The sequence below is a fragment of the Drosophila takahashii genome, chromosome 2R (genome assembly GCF_030179915.1).
Source record: "Drosophila takahashii strain IR98-3 E-12201 chromosome 2R, DtakHiC1v2, whole genome shotgun sequence".
Taxonomy (NCBI): Eukaryota; Metazoa; Arthropoda; class Insecta; order Diptera; family Drosophilidae; genus Drosophila; species Drosophila takahashii.
The window spans coordinates 15,458,527-15,483,745 of NC_091679.1; the positions used below are offsets into that span (position 1 = coordinate 15,458,527).

Genomic DNA, 25,219 nt, shown 5'->3' on the forward strand with positions numbered 1-25,219 from the left:
GCTGTTGCGTCGTTGGTGCGGTCTCTTACTCCTTTGGTGAAGTGTGTGATTGAATGAGCGGCTACTGATTTGATCGATGCTCTTTGTCTTCTTGGCTTGGCTTTGCTCCGTTGTGTTTTGGTCTGCTTGTGTTTCGTTCTGCTTTCTTCGACCATTAGTCCTTTTAGGCCCATTTTCTCGTCCGTTTGTTAAATTTAAAGTAGTGTTAAAATAATGATTTCCCATACGATTTCAAGGTTTTAACCCTACTTCAAATTTAATAAACGGACGAGAAAACGGCTCTTAGTTCCTTTAAAAATAAAATTCGCTTTTCTTGACTGGTTCATGCCCTTTGCCTATTTAAATTAAACTTAACTCGATATAATATTAAATTAAATTAATAATTACACTATGTTACATTAAAAATTTACCACGATGGATACGATTAATTTGAATTCGTTACGAATTCCCAAGTTAAACTGCGTTTCCGACCCCATAAAGTACATATATTCTTGATCAGGGTCACTAGCCGAGTCTATCTAGCCATGTCCGTCTGTCTGTCTGTCCGTCTGTATGAACGCTGAGATCTCGGAAACTACAAAAGCTAGAAGGTTGAGATTTTCCCACACATATTCTTGTGCTTCCTACGCAGCGCAAGTTTATTTTAGCCGAGTGCCACGCCCCCTCTAACGCCCACAATCGCCCACTTACGTTTTTAAAATGTGTCCTGTGCCCACATCTTTAAAGATTTCCGAAAAGTATAAATGCCATTTTGTTGTGATAGTTATTTATTTAGTTGTTTTGTCAGCATTTCAGTCGACTGTTTTCGATATAGTTGACCTGTCGTTGTTTGAAATTAGATCAAGTTGAATGTATTTTATTATGATTAGGTTTCTAAGATATGTTTGTGTTTCCAGGCAGAGCATTATATAAACTTATACTTCTCGAATCAAGCTTTCCTATCTGGTTTAACATAGAGTAACAACGTTTAAATCAATTTTTTTAGCTCGGCGTACAAAGGAAAATTAATCAAATAATTGACGTTGTAAACACTGCACATGATACTGGAACCACTTGGCTTGAAGGACTTCTTATGAGTGTAAGTGAAAAGTATGTTCTTATTCATTTAATATTCATTTTAAATACTTTAATATAGATTTTCAAACCAAGAGATAATTTGTTAAAATCTGATGGATGCGTACAAGAACCTATAAAAAAAAATACGGAGCCCCCACTGGATATTGTGATAGCCTGTCAACAATTAGCTGACGGACTAGTTGACAGACTAATTGAATTAGAAGATACTGATAATGCTCGAATGTTGGGTTGTATAACCACACTTCATTTGCTAGCTAAAGTGCGTCCGCAACTTCTGGTTAGGCATGCTATGACAATAGAGCCATATCTCAATATAAAATGTCATACTGCCACAGCTGCGAAATTCATATGTGCTGTTGCCGATATTCTTGAAAAAGTTGTTCCTCTGGTTAATAATGCAAGTGAATCTTTTTTAGCATCATTGGAAGAACATTTAATGTTATTGGTTGTTTCAAGAAACCAAGCCGAAGTCACTAGTTGTGTTTCTTGCTTGGGAGCACTTGTGAATAAAATTACACATAACTTCAAGCTGATTCGCGACTGTTTTCAAAAGTATGTATTGGTTTTTATTAACTTGTGCTTTGATTTTTATATTTACAAGATGTTTCAGGGATATCAGATAAATTAAGGCCTTGTTTAAAATTTTGATTTTAAATTGTCAAAAATCAAAATGATTCCTTAGAAACAAACATTTAAAAGATCAAATCTGGCCATTCATTACACCATTTAAAAAAAAAACAAGAGAGAACGCTATAGTCGGGTGCCCCGACTATCAGATACCCGTTACTCAGCTAAAGGGAGTGCGAAAGAGATGGAGAAAAAGAGATGGAAAAAAATTTTGAAACAAACTTGCGCTGCGTAGGGACTCCTAGAATCTGCATGCAAAATGTCAATCTTCTAGCTTTTATAGTTTCCGAGATCTCAGCGTTCATACAGACAGACAGACAGACAGACAGACAGACAGACAGACAGACAGACAGACAGACAGACAGACAGACAGACAGACAGACGGACAGACAGACGGACATGGCTAGATCGACTCGGCTAGTGATCCCGATCAAGAATATATGTAGTTTATAGGGTCGGAAACGCTTCCTTCTACCTGTTACATACTTTTGCACGAATCTAATATACCCTTTTACTCTACGAGTAACGGGTATAATTACAAAATACGCCATAAAAGGTGACCTTGGTACATCTCCCATATTAAGAAAAGGGCACTTACAATTTGTATACCATTTTTTATTATACCCGTTACTCGTAGAGTAAAACGCCCACAATCGCCCACTAACGATTTTAAAATGTGTCTGGCGCCCACACCTTTAAGGATTTCCGAGAAGTATAAATGCAATTTTTTTTAATTTAATTAATCTGTCGGCACATCTAATACCAATACAAAACAACAATAAAACTGCAGCATTCAATGTTATATGGTAATATTAGAGTTCTTTTATATAAAATCAACGATGACAACGATGTTCATCGGCATTTCTAAACGGCTTAACCGATCGTTTTCAAATTTGTCGCATATTTTTTAGCATTAAAAAACCCGCCCGCTATGAAGCGTTTTTTTTTTATTTTTTGACTTTAAACATTTTAATTTTAAGCCGAACGTCACATTTTAGGTGAAAAACGCATTTTTAACTTTGGACTATCGAATTCAAACGTAATCTTTGGGCTTACTAGAATATTCACTCCAAATATGAAGCCGATATCTTTAAAATTACAACTCCCACTGATTTTAGTCCCCTAGATTGGCAAAATCTTACACTGTGCAGCACTCGCATTTCTCTGCTCAGCGGTGAGTCGGTTGTTTAGCCGTCCTACGTCCACCAGGGACTTTTTCCGCAAGCACCTGCTCAGCTGGGTTGCCGGCCGGGCTTTCCGTGGAATTAGAGTCCCCTTTATAAATTATCATGTGTACTGCGCTGAAACCGAAATTTAGCACTCCCCGAGCAGCCTCTATGGGAGCGACCGACTCCTTTTTCAGCACCACGATCGCTTGATTTACATCACCAGCATGCTCCTCTATCTTAACGACTTTCCAGTATTTTGTGGGGAGATGTGGGTTGCATTCTTGCAGCATGTATAGGATATCCTCCGGTGATTTAATTGCTGCTGGGAGCCAAATTCTAGCTCGGGGTCTACTGGGGACGTCACACCAATATAGTGCGACTATTTTCGCCCCTTCGTAAACTGCTCCGAGCTGTGTTGCCGCCTGTTTGTATAAGTCAGAAAGAAGTGCCCCCATGTCGGCTGGGGATCAACAGCTGCAGTTAAATATTTCCGAAAATAGGAAAAATAAAAAAAAACGAAACTAAAGCTGCAACTCTTTTAGGTGAAAACTGTGTTCTACAACAATTTTCTTCGTACGCCCATCGCCTTTAACACAATTTAAAACCCATTTTTTAAAAAGTTTTTTAGGTACGTTTTGGCTGGTACAATTTCCAGATTCTCAACGTTGTGCGAATACGACCTTTTCTTAAATTGGAATGTTGTTTGTGCATGCATATACATATTTCCTTTTATGTTTTTAAAGTAGGGGAGTGTAGGGTAAGGTGACGAACGATTCGTTTTTTGAATGTAACTTTTCTAAAAATCAATATTTTTTAAAAGTGTAAACGCAGAAAGTTGCTTACATCTACTGAGCATATCCCTGTTAAATTTGAATTCGAAATTCCAATGCAGCCAAATCCCACAGTGTTTGGCGTGAACCCTTCTTTTTTTGCACTTTCAAAAGTTGTAGGGTAATGTGACGAACGAGTTGTTTTTTAATGTAACTTCTCCAAAAATCAATATTTTTTAAAAGTGTAAAAGCAGAAAGTTACTTACATTTACTGAGCATATTTCTGAAAAATTTGGATTCGAAATTTCAACGTAGCCAAATCCCACAGCGTTTGGTGTAAATCATCCTTTTCACAAAAAAAAAAATAAATTTTTTTTATATATAATTTACGGAAAAGTTATTTTCGATACGAAAAAGAAAGAAGCAATAAGATTATACCGAAACTTACAAAAAACAAGAAAGGAAGCTAGCTTCGGCAAGCCGAAGCTTATATACCCTTGCAGATCATTCTATTTATTTACAAATCGCAAAAATGTTAAATTTCTTATTATTTCACATTAATTTTTCGATCGTTTCTATCACAGCTATATGATATAGTAGTTCGATCTTTTAAAAATTAAAATCGAAATTCGGAAATATTTAAAAATAGTTATATCCCAGAGTAGAAGGGAATGTAATAAAAACCAACAAAGATATAATTTTTTTCTCAATAATTTCCATTTAATTTTTTGACCGTTCCTATGGCAGCTATATGATATAGTGATCCGATTTAAAAAACAAAAAAACCGAAATTCAGAAATATATAAAAAAAAATATTCCCAAGAGTAGAAGGTAATATTTCAAAAAAACACCGGAGCTAGATTTTTTTTACGTTTTTTTTTATTTATCCTTCCTATGGGAGCTATAAGATATAGTTGTCCGATCCGGTTGGTTCCGACTTATATACTACCTGCAATAGAAAGAAGACTTTTGGGAAAGTTTTATCCCGATAGCTTGAAAACTGAGAGACTAGTTTGCGTAGAAACGGACGGACAGACGGACATGGCTAGATCGACTCGTCTAGTGATGCTGATCAAGAATATATATACTTTATGGGGTCGGAAACGTCTCCTTCACTGCGTTGCAAACTTCTGACTGAAATCATAATACCCTCTGCAAGGGTATAAAAATTGGTCAAAATGCAATTTTTTAAATTAAAAAATTTTTTTTTGTTTAATTAAATTAAACTGACCTTACTATTAAAAACAACAATAAAACTGCAGCAGTAAATGTTATCTGGTATTATTGTATTTTTTTTACAAATAATCAACGATAACAATTAAAATTCTTGAATAAAAAAAGTTCGTTACAATACCCTACAAAAAATCGTCACGATAACCTACAAGGTAGACTTGGAGCAAAAACGGTGTCACTCTCAAACGGCGCAAAAGAAAAAAACGCGAGGTACCAAAAACTGTTGATAAAGATCTCATGTATACGTGCATATATTTGCCTGATTTTATTTTCCACTCATCTTTGCTCTGGCACTGCTGAAACACAAGTAAATTGAATAGGTTTGCTAGTTTGCGCACTACATTTTTAGCGAAAATTACCTCACGAACAAATTACTGTAAATACATTGTCGACACGATAAGGGGAGACGACTACATTTATTTGGAATTTTGGTTATGACGTCATATAAGCAGGGAACGTAACTGTTACAAGTTTTATTTTAAAAATCACACTTTAACAGTTATTTTCTGATTTGTAAAGTAAAACTCAAAGAATAACTGTTATTTTTTGAGTTTTATAATAAAAGTTGACAAATAACAGTTATTCGTCGTGATCAAAAATAAAACTCAAACTTGATTTATGGCGATTTTGTGGGTAAACAAAATTTTAAAAAAATATAGGTATAAAATATGCGCGGTTGCCTTTTTTAACAAATTTTTAGTAAGTTATAAAAAGCACGGGTATCATGTTTTTTTTAATTATTTCATTTTTTCAAAAATGTCAAAGGAATAACTGTTATTCATAAAAATCAAAAAATAACAGTTATTTTTTGAGTTTTATTATAAAAATCAAAACATAAAAATCATTACGGATTTGTAAACTACAATGGCTAATAAAAATTGTGGTGTATTTAAAAAATTTTTAGGACCCTTCTAAGTGCGTGATTTTTTTGTATGAAAAATTTACAATAATAGTTATTTTCGTTCCCTGCATATAAGAGATTCGACGAGTTCGTCACATTACCCTACTCGTCAAATTACCCTACACTCCCCCACATAATTGCATATGTTCGTATGAACGTGTGTATACGCATATATCAATAGTTTTTCTAATTTCTTTACAGTTTTAGAGTAGAGCCCAGAAACTAAAACTGCTGAATATTTTACGGGATACATACACATTTTGATTTAGAATTGCATCCATTAGGTGTTTTATCCTAATTTAATGATCACATACTTGTGTACATGCCAATTTGTCGATGTGTTTGTGTGTCATTGCGTTTCTTACATTCAAATGTGAAAACCAATTAAAAATTTTTTTAAAATGAAAACAATAACTACTTATGCATTTCACGGGCTAGCTTCACACTTTGACTAAGAATTGCATCTATTAAATTATACGTTCTGGTATCCAAATAGTAAAATTTTGATCAGGTGTTTCCAAACCAGACAAAAAAAAACATTGGCCGTCTCTCTTTCTCTCTCTCTCGTCCGTACTTTAGTTTTCCTGCCGGGACAACGGAGCGATTAGCAAAAAATGGTTTACTCGTCGTTATGTTAGCGCAGGTCCAACGCACCGTGCCAAATTTGTGCGGTTGGATTGTGCGCAAGTGTTGCCAGACATTTGAGCGTTGTCAATCTGGTTCCACTCTTCATTCGAAAACAGGTGATTCTATTTACAGTTAAATATAAATCAAGATTGTTAAAGTCATCCAATTGATTTTAAAATAAATTCCCGAGCAATTTATCTTCCAACTCTGTGGGATATCGTCAACTTGTCTGAAGTACGAACCTATTGACGCAAATATCAAGACCAAAGAAATTACTTCGAACATAACAGTGATGAAGAATTTGTTAAAAGGGTTCGCTTGCGAAAATACAGTCATGGGTTAAGCTTCTAATAACTCTTAGATTCTACGCAAGCGGCAGTTTTATAACTGTTGGCGATCCCGAAGACACCGGTTCTCCTGTTCATCGGTATAATTTTTACCGCGAAACTTTCTTTCTGCCGACATTGTTTTTTTATTAGTTTGAAATTTTGTTTATATTATCAGCTGTTAGTATGACGGTTTTATGTTATTTTTCGATAGTTTTTAGATTAATTTTTGACAGTTAGTTAACTCTTCTGTTGTGGGGCTGCCACCAAGTCTCAATTTAGTGCGCCTTTTATTTGGAGTTTTAAATGACGGCGACTTTTTCTTAAATTCTTTCGCCTGCGGCGCAGTTTTTCTTCTTCAGTATTAAACAAGTAGTTCTAGCTGAATAAGGGTTGTTGTGTCGCTCAGAAAACAATTTCAAGTTTTATAATTGGTTTTGGGTGGAAAAGACTAAAAGAAAGGTTAAAATATATAATCCTCCTTGGACCGCGATTTCTTCTGATTATCATAATAAAAATACACATGTCATCCATGGTTATACAGTCATGTGAAAAATAATAGGGACACCTGCAAGAAAAATGTTCCAACTTACGTATCTCCATAAAAAAAAATAATCAAAAAATTTCTCACTAGATTTCTTCAATAAATGCTTAAACATGAAAAAAAATTGACTTGAGAAAAAAAATTTTAACATGGTATTGGAGATTTTGATTATTTTGCATGACTGCATCAGTTTAACATGTGAGAAACAATAGGGACACTTGCCCCCAAAATATTGTAGTTTTTACAATTTAGTTTTTCTCACTAATACAAAACTAATCACAGTAAGTTCTTTTAAAAATTAAAAATCTAAAAACTTGTTTTCAATAACTTTTTTTTTATTAAAAACGAGAAGAAAACTGGCTTGCAACGTGTAATTTAAAATTTACTCAACAAATTTTTAAAAAAATTGTCTTTTTTCGTAAAGTGATTCGAAAATTCAGGAATTGTATCCAAAAGTAATAAACCGTTGTAAAAAGTTCACCGCACGAGGTTAAAACACTTAGTTGTCCAAAACATTGGAGCGCAATATTTAAAAAACACTGTAGACAAGACGCGTTTGTATTTCCTAATCGTCAAAAGTCGATTATTCTTTAAAAAAGACGTATTAAAATGTCTTTAAAACTTGCCGCAAAAAATGTAAGGCCAAGCCAACCAAATATAGTTATTATTTTAGACGATACAGCACCAGTCAAAAATGATAGCCTGTGCCCAGAATCATATGGCACGGTCTGTGATGAAATGGCTCAATGGCCAACGGTTCGATGGCACACAAATATATATGTTTGGCCTTTTTTGCTTAAGTTCTCATTAAAAAAGAAAAGGCCTAATCTCCTGCAACTTTGTGTGGTCCCGTCTATCGTATTGAAGACACGAATGACAGCAGAGTCTTAATAAAAACGATCATTGAAGTGTTTTTGGTCCAGATAAAAGGCAATATGCCCCTTAAATTGGTATTTCAGTAGGTGAACAATACGAAACTCACATTGAATGATGCAAAAATGTAGTTTTCGAATACAAATGTCGACTGGTAATGTTGATATGCTCAGTCCCCGGTCCTAATTCTGATCAAATATGTATAGTAAACTCTAAAAAAAGCCTTAAAGAAAAAAAACACTTTAACAAAAATGTCATGTTATCCTAAGTTAAGCGAACAAGGATATTTTATTACAAAATATCATCGCTAGTCGAAAATAACGTTTTGCGAGAAAACTTTCAACCAATTAAAATAATAAAAAAGTATAAAAAGAAGGTAAAAAATAAAGTGGTTTTTACTTTTTCCTTAAATATTCACAATATCATAGAATTTCTGATTATGTCCCTATTATTTTTCACACCCAAAATGGGATATAGCACTGAATTTTTTTTTTTGTCTTTTTATTTAAGTAGTACAAGCATCAACCAACTGAAAAAAATTTTGATACCAGCAGAATAACTAAAAATAGTAACTTTATAGAGATTTTTCTCAGACGTTACAAGGTGTCCCTATTATTTTTCACATGACTGTAAGAGTTCTTAAGAAATCGCTATCCATCGAGGATCATTTTTACGCGGTTGTGAGGACTACTTCCCTATAATACCAATTTAACTTGGAATTTTAAATTAGTCTTATTTTGATAAAAAAAAAAGAAAATGGAAATGGGTGCATATATACATATATGATTTTTATTGCAAACGTTAGAAAAGCAAACTTGTTTTTTTATAGCAAACCCGGGAACTTTGAAATTCAATTACAAGAGAACCATGACCGACCGCTTTTTGTTCTTTTTGCACGTAAATTCTTAAGAAATCGCGGTCCATCGAGGATAATTTTTTTTGCGAATTTCGGGGGTGAGCCCGCTAATATAATAGTAAGTATTACCAAACTTTTTACTAACTCTGACTTATTCGGATTTCGAACTTCGGTCCTCTCGCATCAGGGGCAGCCGCCCTACCAACTGGGACATGGCATTATTTTACGCGTGAGTGCACTCTTGACAATTATAAAACGAAATCGATACTTCAGTAATCGCCGTCGCGATAGGCTTGGTTCGAACATCGAAAATCAGAAATTAATTATTGGCATCGATGTGACCATAGTTTTATCAAAATGACACTATTTAGTATCGAATACCTTTGACACTCATTTGGGATCATTGTAACCCACAATTATTAAATTGACACTCAGGCGTTTTTTGGGTGTACAAATCCTTTATATACTTTCCAAATTTCTCTGAACGCCTTAAATATTTTCGACCGTGACAAAATTCAATTAGCCTATAAGCCCATAAGAACCAGGGACCCTAACAGTTATGAGTTTTATGTTAAAAAACACATTTTAACAGTTATTTTCGGATTCGTGAAGTAAAACTCACAGAAAAACTGTTATTTTTTGAGTTTTATAATAAAAGTTGACAAATAACCAGAGCATGTAAAAAACAGTTGACTATTTCTAGCTGTCTCAAAATAACTCTCACTTTGGGAGCCTTTGAGCAAATAGTCACATAGAAACTGTTTATTTTGTTTCAAAAGGTTTTCGGTCTTTGCTCAACAAGTAACCGATTTTTTTGTTTCAAAACGGTTTCGGTTGATCAAAGACCGTTTGAACTGAGCGGAGAACAAAAGCGGTCTTTTAACTTTTTATACCTATGTGTTTAAACACAGAATATGTTCTATACACCAAAAAATTTGTTTGTTTTTTCCAAATATTTTAAATTTAATTACATTTTCTAAATTTAATTTTTAAAAATAATTCTATTTTTTATTTATAAAAATCTTAAATAAAGAGTATTTTGGATTTTATTGTGTCTTAAGCTGAACGCCAAGTACAAAACTTTAGCAGACCAATATTTCCAGTTATCTTTATACCCTTGTTTTAACTAATGTAAAATATGAAAAACCGCGAATTCTTTAGAAGATTATAGAAGATGAAGATGATTTACTCGGATAATACTATCTCTTAGACGCTTTATCAAAGAAAATAAAAAACCGGGAGTTCTTCAGAAGATGATGGCCATTATGTATATTTACTCGTATAACACCATCACCTAGAGGCTATATCTTACAAGACTTTAATCCGCGAATTCTTCAGGAGATGATGGCCATTGTATATCCTTACTCGCTTTATCATAAAACTTGAAAACAGCGTATTCTTTAGAAGCCGCGAGTTCTTCAGAAGATGATGGCCATTGTATGTCTTTACTCGTATAACAACATCACCAATGGCGCTTTATCATAAAACTTGAAAACAGCGTATTCTTTAGAAGACAATGATATCAGCAATTGTAATGCTAATAATTGTTATTTACCGTATATGTATTTTCAAATAGATGTTCTATATATCAGGTTAAATTTTTAAAGGTGTAAGGCAAAGGAAAGGCAGAACTGTCAAAAAAGACCGTTTTTACTGAGCATTTCAAAGTTTTGTTCATCTACTAACAGTTTTTTCGGACCGTTTCATACAAACGATCCCAAAAATCGGTTTTTGGAAGGACCGAAAAAATTTATTTTCAGTTGAGAACGGTCAACCGAAAACCGAAACAAACGGAAATGAAGGGTTTCGCTTAGACCGAAACCAAATTTTTACAATTTTTTCGGTTTTGTTCAGACCGAGACAGCAAACGAAAAAACGATCAACTGTTTTTTACATGCTCTGCAAATAACCGTTACTCGTCGTGATCAAAAATAAAACTCAAACTTGATTTATGGCGATTTTGTGGGTAAAACAAGTTTTAAAAAATATAGTTATACAATATGCACGATTGGCTTTTTTTTTTAAGATTTTTAGTAAGATATTTAAAACTCGGTTAGCATGTTTTTTTAATTATTTAATTTTTTTTTAAATGTCAAGGAAATAACTGTTATACATAAAAATCAACAAATAACAGTTATTTTTGACTTTTATTATAAAAATTAAATATATAAAAATCATTACGGATTTGTAAACTACAATGGCTAACAAAAATAATGGTGTATTTAAAAAAATTTTTGGACTCTTCTAAGTGCATGATTTTTTTGGTAAGAAAAATTTACAATAACAGTTATTTTCGGTCCCTGATAAAAACAAAGGCATCACTATTTAGTAATATGAAAAGTAAAATTCAAACAATCGACAAACACAATATTTTTTATAAAATTCCGTGTGCTGGTAACGTCTCAGAAAAATGCAATAAATATATATTGGAACATCAACGGCCAAATTAAAAACAAGAATACCGGGCCATAAATCAGACATAACAGAGAGAACGCTATAGTCGGGTTGGAGTCCCGACTATCTAATTCCCGTCACTCAGCTAAAGGGAGTGCGAACGTTGTACTCGGGTTGGTGTCCCGACTAATAATCGTAACTCAGCTAAAGGGAGTGCGAGGGAGATAGATATATATTGACAATTTTGAATGCGTATAACTTTTTAATGAATGGTCCGATTTGAAAAATGTCTCCTACATTTCGATAGGTATAAATATACACAACAAAATTGCATTTATACTTCTCGGAAATCTTTAAAGATGTGGGCGCAGGACCCATTTTAAAATCGTTAGTGGGCGATTGTGGGCGTTAGAGGGGGCGTGGCGCTCGGCTAAAATAAACTTGCGCTGCGTAGGAAGCCAAAGAATATGTGTGCGAAATCTCAACTTTCTAGCTTTTGTAGTTTCCGAGATCTCAGCGTTCATACAGACGGACAGACGGACAGACAGACAGACAGACAGACGGACAGACGGACAGACGGACATGGCTAGATCGACTCGGCTAGTGCCCCTTATCAAGAATATATATACTTTATGGGGCGGAAACGCTTCCTTCTAGCTGTTACATACTTTTGCACGAATCTAATATACCCTTTTACTCTACACAGAGAGAATTCTGACGTTCTCATCTGAGTTGAAAATGTTCTTAAAAATATAAATGCCCTTTTTAAGTTAAAAATGTTCTAAATGTGCTCGAATTAAGTTAAATTGGTTCTTAAAATCTAGTTGAGCCTAGAATGTTCTTGAAATAAGAACGAAATGTTATTATTTTAGCACAGGGTTCTTAAATCAAATCGATTTTGTTCTCAAAAACCACAATCCCTCAAAATGTTCTCAGTTTGAGAACGAAAAGGACTAAAGAATGAACAAAAATTAAGTTGCATTTCAACTTAAAGTGATTCAAAACTCTATTCTCTAATTTTTATGGATTTCCTAGAAAGCGTTAGGATGTTTTCGTTTGACACCTAGCACGCATTAGGCCATTTTCCTTTGCTCCAATACGACCTTACCATTAGATTTGCCCTTTTCGTCTTATTTATAATTCCCAACTGGGTCTAGCCCTTCATGAACCAAGGCCAAGTCAGATATTGAGACTTAAAGACTTTTTTCTGGCTTCAGCCTTTAATAAACTTCCGCACCTTTATAAGGTGTAGGATGAAGTTACTTTTGGAAAAGGTAATTGGACAACTACCTTAATATTACATATAAATTACTTTTGATCCTAAATGACTCTTATCTTTAGCTAAAATTAAATTCAAAATGCTATAGAATTGAGAGCCAAATGTTCTGAAAATATAACAAATGAACTTATTTTTGTATCCATTTGATTTAAAAATGTTCTTGAATTAAGGACAAAATCAACTTGAAAAAAGAACGAAATGAACTCAATGTCGGATTATTAGCTAACACCATTTCGTTCTGATGTTGAGAACATTCAACTCGAAATGAGAACATTTGTGCTTACCCGGTTTTTAAGAACGAATGTTCTTGATTTGAGTGCAATGTTCTTAGTTTTTTTTCTCTGTGTACGAGTAAAGCATGCCAAAAACGGCACTTGCCGAATTTTGATGAAGCGAGAGTGGTACAAAAAGAACAAAACTACACGAAACGGTTCACATTAAAAATGCTGATGTGCACATCAACATACCGACAAACGTTCGACTAACTTTCGAGAGAGACACAGAAAACTGCGCACATCTATACAGACACTTACTGAACAAACATAAATACGTAGGTTAGTTACTCTCTTGACTCCGCGGCATACGCTCGTTTTTTCGTGTTTTTGTCGCGTAATAAAATTCTATGTAATTTTGTAACATTAGTTTATAAGTGGCTTATAATTTGTATGTTGTTGCTAGCCCTGAAGAAGGACTCCGATGCAGGACCGAAATATATTGGGAAAACTTACAACAAAGCTGTGATTCACTACTCGGATTCATGACCTTAAAAAGTTTTAGCTGTACCGGTACGTTCCAAAACCGGAAACAAAACATCAATACCAAAATATAATCGTGTATGCGGTTATTCCACTACATTGTTCGGCTCTTTCATTAGAGCATTCATTAAAGGCCTAGAAAGGAACAAACATATATGCTTTTTTTTTGGAATTTGTTTGGATAAAATGGCATGGTCACTTAGAATTTAAACGAATAAGTTTAAATTTTTAATTCAAATAACTTTAACTGGTCAAATTACACAGATCGACAAAATCAAGACTTTTTCTTGGCCCAAGAATAAACGCTACAAAACCTGAAAGAATTTTAGCTGTATATTACTACCTCATACATGGAAACTTTCTAACACGTCGAAGTTTTCAGAAATCCGTGGTCAAAGTTCCAAATTTTCGATTTTTATGCACTTTTTGCGGCTTAATAGTAAGAAAACCTTTCGTAGCCCAGAGCAAAAATTTAGAGGAACTGGTACCTTGAACCTTTAACTTCAAGAGTGTCCAATCACAAAGCTGGGCGACCTCTATTTCTGTAATGAATTTTACTGAAGTACTTTTTGTCACTTTTTTTCATCTATAGTAGCCTGATATTTTTAATGTATTGTATGTGTACGGGTCTCAATTCAACAAGGGAAATATCGGGCTACTATAGATGAAAAAAAGTGACAAAAAGTACTGCTGTAAGATCCATTGTAGCTAAAGAAATAGAGGTCGCTCAACTTTGTGATGGGCAATCTTGAAGTTAAAGGTGCAAAGTATCTTTTCCGATAAATTGCGGCTCTGGGCTACGAAGGGTTTTCTTACTATTAAGTCGCAAAAAGTTCCTAAAAATCGAAAATTTGGAACTTTGACCACGGATTTCTCAAAACTTCGACGTGATGGAAAGTTTCCAAGTATGAGGTAGTTCTCTACAGCTAAAATCCTTTCAGGTTTGGTAGCTTTTATTCTTGGGCTTTTTTTTGTCGACCAGTGTTATTAAGGTTAAAAACTGTAAATTTAATAGTGTGTATTGTTATTAAATTCAGATATTTCTAACACGTTTTGAAATGTTTTGGTCTGTACAAAGTACATATGTAATTGTTCTTAATTTTATCATATCCGGCAGTAATTTCTAGAAAGGCCATTTTATATAAATTAATAGACGCATTAAAGTCTTAATTTTGAAGAGTGGCCGTTATTTTTATTGTTTTTTTTGTTTATAGCACCTAATTGGTCGCAAAAGGTTTGACAATTCAAACAAAAAGCATCAAATCAATTTTTATTATTAACCCATTTCACAGTAGCTCTAATGAATGAGCAAAATTGTAGGGGAGTGTAGGGTAAGGTGACGAACGATTCGAATTTTTAATGTAATTTTTACAAAAATCAATATTTTTCAAAAGTGTGAAAGCAAAAAGTTGCTTACATCCACTGAGCATATTTCTGTGAAAATACGATTAGAAATTCCAACGCAGCTAAATCCTACAGCGTTTGGCGTGAACCATTCTTTTTTTGCACTTTTAAAAATTGTAGGGTAATGTGACGAACGACTTGTTTTTTTTAATGTAACTTTACCCAAAATTAATATTTTTTAAAAGTGTAAAAGCAGAAAGTTGCTTACATCTACTGAGCATGTTTTTGTAAAAGTACGATTCAAAAATCCATCGGAGTTAGATCCCACAGCTTTTGGCGTGAGCCATCCTATCCAACTGACGGCACAACTAAAATCAATACAAAACTACAATAAAACTGCAGCATTTAATGTTATCAGGTAATATTAGAGTTTTTTACACAAAATCAACAAAAACAATTAAAATTTAAGAATAAAAAATATTTGTCACCATACAATATAAAAGGTTCGTCACGATACCCTACAAGGTACACTTGGAGCAAAAACGGTGTCACTCTCAAACGGCGCAAACAAAAAAAACGCCAAGTACCAAAAACTGTTGATTAAGATCTCATTTGTACGAGCATATATTTATCTGATTTTATTTTTCACTCATCTTCGCTCTGGCGCTGCTGAATCACAAAGAAATTGAAAAGGTTTGCTAGTTTGTGCACCATCTTTTTAGAAAAAATTACCACACGAACAAATTACGGGACTTCTTAATAATATTACTGTAAAAACATTGTCTACACGATGAGAGGAGACGACTATAGTTATTTGGAATTTTTAACGTGACGTCATATGTGAGATTTGACGAGTTCGTCGCATTACCTTACTCGTCAAAATACCCTACACTCCCCTATTTTTTATACCCTTGCAGAGGGTATTATAATTTTGGTCAGAAGTTTGTAACGCAGTGAAGGATCCCATAAAGTATATATATTCTTGATCAGGATCAATAGGGAAGTCGATATAGCCATGTCCGTCTGTCCGTCTGTATGTCTGTTTCAATACCGTTTGCGAGCTCAGTTTAAAAGATAGCGCCTTGAAACTTTCACAGTCGTCCCAAAACATGTGTACGCAGATCAAGTTTGAAAGCCGACCCGATCGGACGTCTATATCCTATAGCTCCCATAGGAACAATCGGATATAGCTTTCACAAAATGAAGATATTTCGCTCAGTGTAAGAGCTATTGACAAGAATCTTTTTAAATCTTATTATTTTACGCATACCTTGATCAGGGTAAAAGCGCGTGCCGATCGGACGTCTATATCTTATAGCTCCCATAGGAACAATAGGGTTAAATCGGTAAAAATTTAACGTTTTTCAGGATATTTCGCGCAGAATATAAGCTATTGACATGAAACTTTCCAAATCTTATTATTTTATGCATACCTTCATTAGGGTAAAAACACGTGCCGACCGGGCGTCTATATCGTATAGCTCCCATAGGAACAATAGGGTGACAAATTTTAAAATTTTATTTTTTTTCAATTATAAAATATTTTGTTGTTTATTAATTCATGTTGTTATTCTAGTCAAGTTTTCATTCTTAAAATCTGCAAGGGTATTAAAACTTCGGCTTGCCGAAGTTAGCTTTCGTCCTCCTTTATTATAATCGGGTTGTACCAGTTCTATTTGTGCGATTAAATTATCATTGAGCTCGTTAAAAGCTCTTACAGCCGAATCGTCCAACTGTATTGCAGCTCTACGTGAAGCTTTCTTAGATACTTTTTAACCTTCTAAATATTTTGTTAATGTTTATGCAATTTTTGCGTAATTTTGGCCAATTTTTCTATAATATCCTGTAAGACTTAGGAAGCTTCTAAGCTCTCGGATATTTTTAGGAATTGGGTATTTTAGGATTGTAGAAATTTTCTCGGGATCGGTTTTGATCACGTTATGAGAAACAACGTAACCCAAAAAATTAGTTTCCAATTTAAAGAACTTTTGTGAATTCTTTTGGATTTTTTAAAATTAATTTTCTTACTTCCTTATTAGTGACGATTCAAAAAACTGCGCCTGGCTACAAACAAAGTTTGTGTCTAGCTTCTGAAGGACTTTCTGCTAAGGAGCCAACAGGAACAATGTATTTATACCCGTTACTCGTAGAGTAAAAGGGTATATTGTATTCGTGCAAAAGTATGTAACAGCTAGAAGGAAGCGTTTCCGACCCTATAAAGTATATATATATTCTTGATCAGGGTCACTAGCCGAGTCGATATAGCCGTGTCCGTCTGTCCGTCTGTCTATCTGTCCGTATGAATGCTGAGATCTCGGAAACTATAAAAGCTAAAAGATTGATATGTTGCATGCAGATTCTAGGAGTTCCTACTCAGCGCAAGTTTGTTTCAAAAGGGTGCCACGCCCCCTCTAACGCCCACAATCGCTTATATACGATTTTAAAATTTCAATATTTCGGAAAAGTATAAATGCAGTTTTATTGTGTTTATCAATACCTATCGACATGTAGAAGAAATTTTTTAAATCGGACCATTCGTTAAAAAGTCGGGGCACCCGACTATAGCGTTCTCTCTTGTTTTTATAGCCGATACTATCGGATAATATATCGGATAATATATAATATTAAAAAAAGGCGTTTTGCGGTGTTTACTGTACCTCCGCTAAAAATTAACGGATTTCCATTTTGTTTTTACATTTCGCTTAAGAATTAAAAAAACCCGCCCCCTAAGAAGCTTTTTTTTTAATTTTTTATTTTTAAGAATTTTTTTTGATAGTCCAAAGTCAAAAATACGTTTTTCACCTACAAAATTTGACTTTGCGCTTAAAAATAAAATGTTTAAAGTTAAAAAATAAAAAAAATGCTTCAGAGGGGGCGGGTTTTTTAATGCTGAAAAATATGCGACAAATTTGAAAACGATCGGTTGAGCCGTTTAGAAATGCCGATGAACACGGGCTTTTAAAACGAGGTTTCGAGAAAAACGCACTTAAAGATGCACTTACGTACCTTAAGTCTTAGAGGTTAGGGTACTCGTTTTTTTGTATACTCTTAAGATGTTAATCTACAAAAAAAAATTTTTTTTTTGTTAAAAATCGAATTTTTTTGGCAAGATTCTACCTCTCCCTTAAGAAGGCGGGCAAACTGGAATAAGTAGGGGAGTGTAGGGTAATGTGACGAACTCGACGAATCTCACATTTGACGAAAAAAATTCCAAATAAATGTAGTTGTCTCCTCTTATCGTGTCGACAATGTATTTACAGTAATAATAGTAAGAAGTCCCGTAGTTCATGAGGTAATTTTTTCTAAAAAGGTTGTGCCCAAACTAGCAAACTTATTCAATTTATTTGCGTTTCAGTAGTGCCAGCGCGAAGATGGGTGAAAAATAAAATCAGATAAATATATGCTTGTATAAATGGGATCTTAATCAAAAGTTTTTGGTACTTGACGATTTTTTTGGTTGACCCGTTTGAGAGTGACACCGTTTTTGCTCCAAGTGTACCTTGTAGGGTATTGTGACGAACTTTATATAAAAAAACTCTAATATTACCCTATAACATTGAATGCCTCAGTTTAATTGTTGTTTTGTATTGGTATTAGATGTGCCGACAGATTAATTAAATTACAAAAAAAAATTTCACTTTGACCAATTTTTTTTCAGTAAGTTTGGCTATTATCTTTTTACTTCTTTCTTTTCCGTATCCAAAATAACTTTTTCGAAAATTAAATATTTTTTTTCTGTAAAAAGGATGGTTTACGCCAAACGCTGTGGGATTTTCGAATCGTTCTTATACAGAAATATGCTCAGTAGATGTAGGCAACTTTCTGCTTTTACCTTTTTAACAAGAGAGAACGTGTAAACGCTAAGATCTCGAAAACTACAAAAGCTAGAAAGTTGAGATTAACTACAAATATTCTTGGGCTTCCTAGGCAAATTTGTTTCAGCCGAGCGCCACGCCGACCATAACGCCCACATCTTTAAAGATTTCGGAAAAGTGTTAAGGCAAATAATGCTGTGTTGATTAATACCTATCAAATCGAACCATTCATTAAAAAGGTCTGAAATTTAAGAAGTGTAAGCAGTCGTTTTGCTGCTTGCATATCGCACTTCCCTTAGCTGCGTAACGGGTATCTGATAGTCGAGTTACGCGACTATAGCGTTCTTCTTGTAATTATTTTTTGAAGTAAGAATGACGCCGGATTTTCAAACAGGTTTCTATGTCACTCTCGATAGATACATAATAATCATAATTTTTTTTAGGTTTTATAGAGTTCTTGAGGTTTCCCGAAATCAAGTAATACAAAGAAACTACAGTGTAGATAATATTTACACTCCTGGTTTTCGCCGAAGTTTGTTTACGATCGGAATACTAATGCGCTACTTTGATTTTAAGTCTCCTATTGCGTTAGGTAAGTTATTTTCATTAAATTGCGATAATTTCATCTTTATACTTTTAGGTGAGACAAATGGTGGACTTCCGGTTTCGATTTGTGATGATGTATTCGATTGCTTGATGTTCTTCTGCAGTTGTGCCAATCAAGAAATTCAAAAGCAAGCACTCATTTCGCTTGGATCTTTCTGTGTTTTAAACGATGACTACCTAACTAGATCCGAGCTTAAAAAATTGTATTGTGATATACTAAGCTCAATCGGAATCGATGCAGGGTTTAAAATAATCTGCATGCGTAATATTTGGATTTATTTAACAGAATCTGAAATGTTTATGCACAATAAGGAAAAAGAATGTAAGTATATTTTACAGAAGCGGTGCACAATAAAAGTTGGATTTTAATAATTATTATGAGGGTCTTGTAAGGAAGCTAGCTTCAGCCAACCGAAACTATATACCAATAGCTTAATGCGCACTCTATCGCTGCAGTTCCAGATTCTGCGCGCCTATTTAAAATTTTGTTTTTAAGTTGTGGAAAATCAAAACGCCTACTTCCTACAAAGTTACAATGTATTTTATATTATGTATTTTATATTATTTTATATTATTTTATAAAGTGTGTTTTAAAATTATACGACACCATAAATTTCTTAAATATTTTTTTTATTTAAAGTCGTATTAAGGTGATTGTGTTTGTATTTAATCGTTATGACAAAACAAAGAATTTCATGTGAAAACAATATAATATTTGCCTTCGTGGCATAAGTTATAACAAAATCTTGATTTTACGGTGTTTCATAATTATACGAGACCATTGATTTTTTCCGGTTCCAATGATCAAACTTACCCGAAAATATGATTTTTGAGGTCTGTTTCGTGCACGTAATACACTGAACAGGGTTCTTATTTGATTCAAAAGTGTTAAGAATATTGACCAGACAAAAGTTAAGACGAATTGTGGGAAATGACTTCGAAAAAAACTTTTTTTAAGGTATAGAGAGAAATATTCAATATTTATGTATGGGCCGAAGATTGGAAGAATCAAGGATCCAGCCCAAAGCTGGATTACTCTCAAAATCGAATCTTTTAGTTTATATTTAACCAGAAAAAAAATTTTGGGTAAGTTTAATCATTGGAACCGGAAAAAATCAATGGTGTCGTATAATTATGAAACAAATCAAGATTTTGTTATAACTTATGCCACGGAGGCAAATATTATATTGTTTTCACATGAAATTCTTTGTTTTGTTATAACGATTAAATACAAACACAATAACCTTAATTCGACTTTAAATAAAAAAAATATTTTAGAAATTAATGGTGTCGTATAATTTTGAAACGCACCTTATTACAATGTACAGCCGATCCGCCTCGCTCCGTCATATGTACTACCTGCAATAGAAAGAAGACTTTTGGGAAAGTTTCATCGCGATAGCTTTAAAACTGAGAGGACTAGTTGGGATAGAAACGGACAGACGGACATGGCTAAATAGACTCAGCTATTGGTGCTGATCAAGAAGGAGACGTTTCTGACCCCATAAAGTATATATATTCTTGATCAGCATTACTAAAATTGATATATGTGCAATTTTTTTTTTTATATTACCGTCGTTTTAATAGCGACAGTTTTGTTTTGAGTATACACAATTTTTCTCTTATATATACTAATGTTTCGTCAGGCATTGATTTCTTATCAGCTCCCAATCTTTAGCACCGTTAAAATAATGAAGAACGCAAAGTAATGCGTTTCATAGAAAGTTGATAAATGTGCAAAGTTCTTCATTAACGTTTGGAGTGTGATCTGGTAATAATGTATTAAAACAATTTGACTAAATTTGTGTGATCACTTATAAGCGCCGAACTAAAAATTATATCGCGTTATTTTAAAAAGAGTTAAGTTAAGTAAACGGTTCAATTTAATAAAAATGCCACGTGGAACCGAATTAAGTAACGAAGAGCAGATTAAAATCAAAACGATGGCGAGTTGCGGCGTTAAAGTGGGTGTTATTGCTACAACAATAAACAGACATCGCAATACTATATCAAATTTCCTAAAGTCTCCGCAAAAATATGCTCAGAACAACCGAAAAGGTGCAGTTCCTAAGGTTGATGAGCGGACTAAGCGCTACGTTCGAGCTTTGGCAACCGAAAAAATGATGAGTTGCGCCCAAATTAAAGCAAAATTGAAGTTACCAATAACTAAGCAAAGAGTGCAACAAATTTGCCGAAAGGATTTACATCTCCGATACGAAGCTAAGGTGCCAAAACCTAAGCTATTACAACGCCATAAAATAGCCCTATTTGCTTTTTACGAAAAATATAAATTTTGGGTCAATGAATTCCATTGTTGATGAGAAAAAATTCAATTTAGACGGCCCAGATGGAAACTAAAAGTATTGGCGAGACCCCAGACATCCCCGGCTGACTTGCCACAGACGCAACCATGGGGGTGGGTCTCTTAAACAACTTGTTATTAAATATATTTTAAGCTCATACACTTTGTACATTTACTACCTACATAAAAAAAAACAAGAAAGGAAGCTACCTTCGGCCAGCCGAAGCTTATATACCCTTGCAGATAAAGTAATGCTCACTCGGTGCAGTTCCAGAGATTTCAGATTCAGCGTTTCTATTTATTTAAATTTTGATTTAAAGTAGTCAAGAATGTGAATGTGAAAGAGAACATTAACTGCATTTTTGTTAAGTTTGTTTGCAATTCTGAGCAAAATGATTAAATGAAACTCAATGAGTACTTTTCCCCACAACGGAACTCGGTTTTCGAGAATGAAATGACAATTTTAGCCGCTTTTTCCCCCTTTTCATACAAAATATTACGGAGATATCGTTCCATTAGAAAAAATCATAAAAAATATTTTGAATTTTTTTTTGCAGGTATTATTAATTTTGATTGGGGAAAAACTTAGCATCAAAACATTTTTGTTTTAAGTCCCAAGAAAAAAGTTGAAAATTTGACTTTCACAAAATTGGCTCACTTTTCAAAGGGTGCTTAATGGGTTAAGAACATTTTGTGTCATTTAAACGGAATTGAAGTGCTCTTTCTATAGATGGCAAAAGTTTATATTAAAAGTTCAAAAAGTAACTACAGTTAACATTCAAAACGGAAACGCCTCCCCCACTGCGTAGCAAACTTCTGACTGAAAATATAATACCCTTTGCAAGGGTATAAGTAGGAGAGAGGTCTGTAGGTTGGTACACCTTTTGTTTTTAATCTGCCATTTCAAAATTCACTTATGAAACTTCACGCATTTGGCACTGATCGAAAGGTTAGTCTATTAGCTTTAAAAAAACCAAAAAAAAATTGTTTTTGCTTTGGGAAAACTAAAAAATAAAACTAATAATAATTTTTTTTGAAAAGTGTCAAAAAACGACATTTTGAAAAAGAGGTCTGTAAGTTGGGACTCTTTTAAAAGTCAATAATACTCACACCAAAAGTACTCCAAACTTTTAAAAACTATTTATTTATGTTAATTTAATCAATTATAGTTTGTCTTATATTATTCCCCATCCATTTTTTAAGAACTTAGACCAAACAAAAATTAAAACCAAAAGGCTCAATGAACATTCACTTTTCCCCTAATATCAAAGAAATGTACTAGGCAGAAAGCGACCTCTGTCGGGCTAACGCCTTTTTATATGAAAAACGGCTGTCTCAACTTACACGCTCAAAGTGTCCCAACTTACACAAAATGGGATGTTGCGGAAAAAAATTAATAACTTTTTTTCTGACTGTCACATTAGGCTGATTCTTTTTTTAATTTGTTAACAGTCAATATACTAATGTTTCAAATCTCTTACCAAGTTAATTTAAGGACGTTATTAATTTTAAATGGAATTTTAAAAAAAAGTGGACAAAAACTTTTTTGGTGAAAAATGGTACACGACTCTCACAGCTTAAATCTGGATAGAGCCTGGCTTATAATGTTTTTCCCAAAAGTTTTGTCACTAAAAAGGACGCGAATTTACCCTGATCAAGGTCCACACAAAAAATAGGATTTGGAAAGTTTCATGGGAATAGCTTATATTTTGCGCGAAATATCCTGAAAAACGTCAAATTTTGACCGATTTCACCCTATTGTTCCTATGGGAGCTATAAGATATAGACGTCCGATCTGCACGCGCTTTTACCCTGATCAAGGTATGCGTAAAAGAATAAGATTCATGTCAAAAGCTCTTACACTGAGCGAAATATCTTCATTTTGTGAAAGCTATATCCGATTGTTCCTATGGGAGCTATAGGATATAGACGTCCGATCGGGTCGGCTTTCAAACTTGATCTGCGTACACATGTTTTGTGACGACTGTGAAAGTTTCAAAGCGCTAGCTTTTAAACTGAGCTCGCAAACGGTATTGAAACAGACGGACAGACGGACATGGCTATATCGACTTCCCTATTGATCCTGATCAAGAATATATATACTTTATGGGGTCGGAAACGTCTCCTTCACTGCGTTACAAACTTCTGACCAAAATTATAATACCTTCTGCAAGGGTATAAAAGGAATCAGCTTAATGTGACAGTCAGAAAAAAAGTTATTAATTTTTTCCCGAAACATCCCATTTTGTGTAAGTTGGGACACTTTGAGCGTGTAAGTTGAGACACCCGTTTTTCATACAAAAAGGCCAACAGAGGTCGCTTTCTGCCTAGTACAGTTCTTTGACATTATATATGATATATGATGGACGTTGATGCACTACGAGAGGTACAAACAAGTGGCCCAACGACACCAAGCACGTGCTTGTTACGCGCGGGACCCTTTTGTAAATTAGGGCAAAAATGCGAGTTCGCGAGGAAGAATACATAAAACCAATAAAGACGGGACAAATAATGAAAAAAACATGCAGTTAGGAGTTAAGCAAATGAGTTAAAATGTTAGTTTTTAATACCGGGATAGAAGTTGATGTGCAAATTAAATGATAAAGAACTTTATAGTTATTACATAGAACGCGAAAGGTCTCGTGCAGGCCAAAATTTGATGTACATCGAGGTAAATTAAGAGGATGATAATTACGTGTTAGTCTAACGGGAACATTAAAAGTTAGGCGGCTAACAAGTTCTACAGAATCAATATCACCTCTTATAAGATTATGCATAAAAATGGTACCAAGCATTTTTCTACGATTTGCAAGTGTCGGTAAATTAAGCAATAATAATCTACTCTGGTAGGAAGGTAGCCTTACGTTTTGATCCCAGTTCAAACTACGAAGGGCAAAAAGGAGAAATTTTTTTTGTACCGACTCTATACGGTCAATGTGGACTCCAAACCGAAGAACAATATTCCAATATAGGACGGACAAGTGAGGTAAATAATAATTTGGTTATATAAGGGTCATCAAATTCTTTTGACCAACGCTTTATAAACCCAAGAACACTCATAGCTTTATTGACTGTCGACATTATGTGGCAGTCAAATTTAAGCTTCGGGTCCAGAAGAACGCCTAAATCATTTACTGAATATATACGGTCAAGTGGCAAATTCTGAAGGGAATAACTTATAAAGGTAGGGGTAACCCTATAAAAGGTCATTACGTTGCATTTTAGGCAGTTCAAATTTAAGAGGTTATACTCACACCATACTTGAAAATGATCAATGTCTGATTGTAAGCCAAAACCAGACTCTATATTATTATATGTCAAACAAAGCTTAACATCATCAGCATACATTAGTACACGAGAATGTGTTACAATAGAGGGAAGATCGTTAATAAAAAGAGTAAACAGCAAAGGGCCCAAATGACTACCCTGAGGTACTCCAGATGTCACATGGATCGTTTTTGAAACAGCGTTCTTAAATATAACTTTCTGAGTCCTCCCATTCAAATAGCTTGAAATCCAAGTTAATAGATTACATGGAAACCCAAGCAAATCTAATTTGAATAAAAGAAGAGAGTGGTTAACAGAGTCAAAGGCTTTACTGAAATCTGTATATACAACGTCAGTCTGCATTTTATTGTTAAATCCATTTATTACAATTGATGACAATTCAAGTAGGTTGGTGGTAGTCGATCTTCGCTTAACAAAACCGTGCTGACACGGT

At 34.1% G+C, this 25,219-nt stretch overlaps 1 protein-coding gene across 13 annotated transcripts in view; it reads left to right on the forward strand.

The window, feature by feature from the left end:
- Positions 1-25,219, forward strand: part of Nipped-B (Nipped-B cohesin loading factor) — a 233,219-nt gene that overhangs the window by 175,650 nt on the left and 32,350 nt on the right. For 12 of the 13 annotated variants that reach the window (XM_070213926.1, XM_070213924.1, XM_070213923.1 and 9 more), the window contains 4 exons: positions 986-1,078; positions 1,136-1,629; positions 19,034-19,182; positions 19,231-19,518. In XM_070213926.1, the coding sequence (XP_070070027.1) occupies positions 986-1,078; positions 1,136-1,629; positions 19,034-19,182; positions 19,231-19,518 (1,024 nt within the window). Of the gene's footprint in view, positions 1-985; positions 1,079-1,135; positions 1,630-19,033; positions 19,183-19,230; positions 19,519-25,219 lie in introns of those variants that run through there. The other variant, XM_070213936.1, reaches the window with a different exon arrangement.